General features: G+C 33.1%; 1 protein-coding gene across 1 annotated transcript in view; it reads right to left on the reverse strand.

Annotated features, from left to right (window-relative positions):
• The window catches only part of LOC110038994 (calmodulin-binding transcription activator 6-like), a gene marked incomplete at its 5' end in the record, with an annotated part of 14,827 nt that extends 8,117 nt beyond the window's left edge, over positions 1-6,710 (reverse strand). Inside the window, 1 exon segment of the mRNA XM_020743923.1 lies at positions 5,995-6,710. Within this exon segment, the coding sequence (XP_020599582.1) occupies positions 5,995-6,710 (716 nt within the window).
• Between the last annotated feature and the right edge of the window lie 425 nt (positions 6,711-7,135).

The raw sequence follows: 7,135 nt of genomic DNA on the forward strand, positions 1-7,135 counted from the left end.
TTTGCACACTCTTGTGCATCCCCTTTATTCTTAAAAATGGGGATCAAAATACTCTTCCTCCACTCCTCAGGCATCTTTTTAGTTTTTAAAATAATATTAAAGAGTTTAGTAAGCCAAGAAACTCCCAAATCTCCCAAATATTTCCACACTTCAATTGGGATATCATCAGGTCCTACAGACCTTCCACCCTTTGTTTTCTTTAAAGCCTCCTCAACTTCTTTTTTGCTAATGCGATGGTAAAAATGATAAGTTTTATTATTATTTACGATATTAAAATCACTAAGGTCGATCGTATTTTCAGAAACTTCATTAAAAAGTTTATCAAAGTAACTCACCCACCTATGTTGAATATCTTTTTCTAGGAAAAGTACTTCATCTTTAATACACTTTACTTGAGTTAAATCTTTACGTTTTATTATTATTCACAACACCTCAATCATTCCTATCAATAAGAAACTTGGCAACAAGAATGATGACAAACGAACAGAAGAAAGGCTTTTGTTATGATTGAGATGAAGGGTTTCTTCAAAAATATATTTGCAAGGGAAAAAAGCTTGCACTAATGATAAGCACCGTGACAACTTAGAGGGTACAGAAGAATGTACTGACATTGTAAAAAATGTAAATATTGAATTGGCCTACATGGGGAAAAAACCACCACCAATAAATTTTCATGCTTTGGTGGGGCAACAATTACCCAACTCATTATGCAAGGAAAGGGAAGCAACCAAAGCACGAGTACAAGCCTTAACTAATGGGGGCTACACTTAATTTTATAAAGTGGTTCATTCAATTTCATGTACTGCCCATTACATCTACGATAAAATTTGAAGTTATGGTGGCAAGCAAAGGAACGCTAGAATGTCATGGCTAGTGATATGAACTTTCTCTCAAACTATAAGGAAACTTTTTTTTGGGTTGACTTCTGAGTTCATCCAATCATGGGAGTTGAAGTAGTTTTAGTTGTATAATAGTTGCATCTATAATGTGTGTCAGCAAACTATAAGGAAACTTTTTTTTGGGTTGATTTCTGAGTTCATCCAATCATGGGAGTTGAAGGAAGTAGTTTTAGTTGTATAATAGTTGCATCTATAATGTGTGTCATTATTATTCATAGTTCGTTATAGAATGAAACAATTATAATATGGAATCAAACTAATAGACAATAATAGTCATTGAGATTAGTACAGTCAATCAAAGAAGCTTATTACAAAATGGCCAATAGCTTCCTGCTTCTAGCACACCACCTTGGTCACATATCAAAACTAAACAAGTTCAACCACGGCAAAACAAAGGAGCTAATCAAGAAAATGCAGCAAGAATTTTAACAATTTTGTGTCACCCAAGATCCTCCCTTGCTCCAGAAAAAAGATAATCAAAATACCCATTAAATCGAAAACATCATCGAAAATGTTTGATCATATTAATATACTCAAATTTAAGAAAATCATAATCAAGAAAATGGTCCAGGAAATGTTGGGTTCAAAGGTACTTTGACCAAGCATCAATCCCTTCTCCTTGTTGATGCAACTAGTATTAGAAAAAATAACACATTTTAGGTTTTGTGTGGCATATAACACTTTGTATAGCAACTATACCCCATCATTTTTCAATCCAACTAACCAATGAGATGCTTGATAAGCTGTTTGGAGCCATAGTTTTTATCAAAACTGGATTTTAGAGTGGGGAACCATCAAATGTGGTGCAAAAGAACAAATTTCATACAAACGAAGGACACAATGAGTTACATTAATGTTATTTGGGTTTACCCATGCACTCTCCAATTTGTAAACCATCATGAAAATAATTTTAAAACTACACAGAGATTCATCATTATTTTTTATAATATTCTCACACAATCTACAAACAAAAACATTTGAAAATCCGTCTCGTGCTGCCTTCAAACTAATATGTTTCATCTCAAGTATAACTGCTTACTAGTGCAGCTAAGGTTGAGTGGATGCAACATATTGTGGGAAAAAAGAAGAGTCACTACTAATCCAGATAAGATTGAGGCCATCATGGAATAGCCTCTACCAAAAAGCCATTAATCAATTAAGAGGCATCCTTAGCTTGGCAATTACTACCGAAAATCCATTAAATTGGGAACAATGTTATCCCTCTCACATAACTTACAAAAAATGCATTCAATTAGAACCAGGAAACCGGAGCAACCATTACATTTCTCAAGCTGGCACCTCTCATCTTGATATCTAAGAAGCCCTTCATAAAGGATGTAGAAACATTGAATGTTAACATAGAGGCCCACTTTATACCACGAAGAAAAACAGAAAACATTCTACAACGAAATAATTAATGCCAAATGCAAGAAGTCTCAACATATATGTGAGAGAGGTTCATGATAATAGAAGCAATAGCAAAATGTAGGCAATGCTTGATAAGGGTCCAAATTACAATTAGAATTCATAAGAAAAAAAGGTATAAGAGAATTGACGAAACAACTCATCCAAGTACCTACGCAATAAAGATTTTGTCAAATTTTTGGCTAAAACTCAAAAATGGAATACAATCCAGTAGCTACAAACAGATCCACGGACACAGTCGTTAACCTACGAGGGTGATGATGAAAGTTAAAGTATTGAGCAATACAGCTTACTATCATCAAAACTATTCCTTTATTGGAGCAAGAAAATCAAAAGCCATCATTAGAAGCCATAAAAGCTGAAACTCAAAGAACACAATAAACTTTTCAAGAAGACTTGGTTCGAAAGAAAGAAAAAAAAAGAAATAATAAATAAAATAAGTTATTGGATGCTTTAATTAGAGAATAAAGGTGCTACAAGAGTACAATTCCAGTATGATAAAACAAGAGGGACGCAAGAACTTTATATCATGTTAATAAACACTCATATTGGCAGCAATAGTAAAAGGAGGTACACTAATCGTAAGGAGTCATATGATGTGTAAAGTAATCAGATAACCACCAATAATTTATAATTTAAATTAGCCTGATTAATTAGGCTTACAAAAGATAAATTTCTAGATTGATTAATAAAAATAAACTAGAAATAGTAGAAATAATTTAACCTTATTAATTAGTCAAAATATTACTAAAATAATATATTAAATAGCACTTAAAATTATGAATTATCTGGTTTACCAAACATTAATTAGATAAAATTAATAGTAACATAAGTAAGTATTAACAAGACATCTGGCTTATAGGCATATCTTATTTAAATAAGGATTAATTAAAAAAAACATTTTTTGAATACGATGACTAATTTTTGAGATGATAAATTTCTCCCATAAGTTTTATTACAGAAATAAAACTAATCAAAATAATTAAACAAATACTAATTATTTATTTAGATCTTAAACAAGCGCATGAATCTTATAACAATGCCCACTTTGATAATTCCACCGACTCAAGTCAATGCCATAACACTTGTTCCCAAACACCTAACAAATTTTAATTACAGCCTTAACATATATTTCACCAAACATTTACACTATAAATTTTAGCACAAGGAGAAAATTAAATGAAATATAAAACAATACAATGTATTACAAAGGAACTTTATGATAAAAATCCTAAACTTAATATTGCCTGTGAATCTATAGTTAAGGTACATCATAGTGGGTGCAAACTACTGTAGTTGAAAAGTTTTTTCAAGTTATTGTCAAGGCCCTGGAATCATATCCCGCCTGTATCAAATTTGTTATTTGGCACTCGCCTCTTCCTTAAAAAAAATGTAAAGAATATAAAATTAGGGAGGTGAATATAGGTCTCCATCCATTCCAACAAAGTCAATTAATCACTCATTATTTTCTCAAAAGTGAAATGGTTGATGTAATGAGCACATATTTATAGTTCTAAATATGTGATTCCATTAAGCTTTGAGCAAACATATGACAAATGACATGAGAGTTGTTGAAAAAAAGAACATGTTTACATGGAGATGACGCGAGGCTAGGTGAGTAAATATAGGCTGAGCCGACTGGCAACAATTCCTACAAATTTTGTATATATATATATATATATATATAGGTCACATGTTCTTTCACTTACACATATATACACATGTTCGTCATGCTAGCTAAATTATCTGCAATACTTGTTTACTTTTACCTATGATGCTGACACCTTTTGCAGCAGTACTAGACACGCCATGTACGCAAGTTTATTTTATATTTACCGCATTTTATCGTTTTTACTGCACCTCCTACTGTTTTTCTTCTTTATTGCACTTTCCACTGCATTTTCTTACTGTGCTTTTATTGTTCTTTTATTCCAGTATTTACTTACAAAATTGTAAAGATCTTTAGGATAGGGAACAATAAGCTGGTTGTTTAGGAGGTACACTACAGCGAGCCACCGACCAAACAAATTTGCATGCTCACTCATAAAACCCAAAACCCGGAGTCTTTACGCTCGGAACTCGGAGCAAGCTTGGTGGGCAGCACGACGAGGAGGCAAGCAAGTGCATAGCAATTTCAAGAGACTCAGCACATGAACAGATCTACTCCAACAAAACCATTCCTTAACATTACATAACAATAACTCATAAGACTTCGAGGTAGCTCGCCCAACGCAACGTAAATCTTCACATCCTCTTTAGGGTCCTGCACAACCATGTTGTGCATCGTAAGTCCTAACTCGCCTTAGGTTCAGAAGTTATCGTTCGGTAAGACGTAAACCCTCATATCTCTGCGGGCTATTTGCATAATCGGGTATTACGTAAATAGAAGTCATAAATAAACAAATTGAAAGGATTGAACACTTCAATAATATTGTCTCCAAAACACAGCCACACAGTAAGATTGTTTTGGAAGTCACTGAGAGTTCTCCTCAGGATCTGTGACGTCTCCTACCTTTTCCTTCCTTTGGATTCCTGAAATAACTGCTTATATTTGGTTATTTTCCAATGGATTTGTCGCATCTTAACGTGAAAAACTAAATCTTGAATTATTGAAGACTAGTACCTCTGATCATTAACGAGAGTTTTCTCAAGTGACCTCGGTCATTCAGACATAAAAGGTTCGCAGACCATATAGATGTCATAAATTCATTAATTTATATAATTGATACAACTTTTCAAGTGATGTGTTTAACTTTCAGGATGAGTGTATTGTTTGTAGGGTTGTGCACGATTACTTAAAGTATCAAATATATGAGATCTATACGGTTTCATTTTTTTCAAAAATTAAAAATACTATTTTAAAAAAAAAATTAAAATTATATATATATATATATATTAAACTAAACTTCAAAAAAACACACTTTTAAAAAGTTGACTGACATTGAGTAAGCAGAGCATATAAAAGGAAGTATTGATTTCAACCCACAAATAATGTAGATCAACTCTTGATAAATACATTACAAATCCATTGCCAGGTTTCTACAACAAGTAATAATTGAAGAATGTTAAAATTTTGTTATGAACTAAAAATTTGAATTGAGTCGGTGTCACATTATTCAATCATAGTGTTTGGTCGCCATACACAAAATGAGACTTTCTAAAAATTTAACCTGGCTTCACTAAACACACAACGAATTGGGCTAAAGGATCCATTGGAGCCAGCAACACTCGCCTAAAATAATTCATTCTTCCTTCCATGCATTATGTTTTCATTCTTTTATATTTCTTTATACTATTGTAATAGTTAAAAATTACCCTTATTATAATCATCATGATATTGTTATAATTTTGAGCTTGAAAAGAAAAAGCATATGAATATAGCCATTTGGGCATCCAAGCCTTCATTCTGTAAAACAAGAATGCACGCCTACATAAGTGAAAAATTAAGCGACCGAAAATTTAATAAAACAAGAGAGTCTGAACCAGAGCAAAAGTGATTCAGTTAGGAAAGCTTAAATCAACTTTAGTGAAGCACTGAAGTCCCACAACCTACAAAAGTGGTTAACAAGAATTCCTTGAGAAACTAGTGAGACATTGCTATGTATTAATGATGAGTATAACTGCAAACAGATTCATGATAGATTCTATTTCTGGATAAAAGAAACTCGACCTGCCAAGATATGCGGCCCAGTGCAATGCTGTCCAACCAAAAGCATCCCGAAAATCCAGGGAAAAGTCTGACAATGAAAATAGATTAATAGCCCAAGTGTAATCCAAAATAGCGCACAAATGGATGGCACCTTGACCATGACTGTCACGGGTAGCTGTTTTACATCCTTCAGCTATTCTTTTCACTAACCACTCTTGCAATTTGTTTTTCAAGGCCAACTCAAGCAAACCTTCACAAGCTTGATAAGATGAAATCTCATTACTGGAGTCTAATTTGAGCATCTCCTTCCAATCATTTTCAATATAAGGTGAGGTAAGCAATGCAACTTTTTGTGCTTTCTTGATAGCTTTAGGATGCAGTTTGCTGGTATAAATGGACATGTAGTTGCTTGTAGAGAAGAGAAGATGTGCCAACCTTCTCTGCAGCATTGCATCTTTAAAATTTACCTTTTCTTTGCCATCCTCTGAAGTACGTACATCATTCAACTGCACCACCGGGAGAGGACGATAATGAAATGTTATAACCTGACTAATAGGTGTTTGACCATCCAAAGTTAAGAAAAGATCAACTATTCCCGGGATTTGTGGCAATGCAGTACATCGATAAACTCCATGTTGGATCATTTGAGTACCAACACACAATTCACCGAAGACACAATAGATGCTTGAATTTTTAAGATGCTTGTGCGATTCATCAAAATTTCCTATCACCACGACCTGCATATGCTTATATCATTATCGAATTGCCAAATTCACTCTAAAATAAACAACAAAAAGACAATATTCACATACATGTGTATTAAACAGTGCAAAAAGAAACACCCTTAGAACATTAAGAGGAAAAATAACATAAAAGCTGATGCAAGACATTTTATACACGGAACATGAAATAAATTGCAAAGACCCTATAAAATTGATTTGCTTTACAAGAAGAAAAAAAACTAGAAAAAGCATAAAAGAAAGAAAAAAAGGTATCATTAACTCCCTAGTAACTTTAGGTTATTCACATTGACAAGAGGATCCCCCCAAAACAAAAGGTATTCCATAGTTTAAATAATATTTTAGAGTCCTAGAGTTACATCACCTATGGTAAATACTATAAGTTGTTAAAGTTTACGTTTAAAGATATTATTGTATCAATA

The sequence above is a fragment of the Phalaenopsis equestris genome, unplaced genomic scaffold (assembly GCF_001263595.1).
Source record: "Phalaenopsis equestris unplaced genomic scaffold, ASM126359v1 Scaffold234717, whole genome shotgun sequence".
NCBI lineage: Eukaryota > Viridiplantae > Streptophyta > Magnoliopsida > Asparagales > Orchidaceae > Phalaenopsis > Phalaenopsis equestris.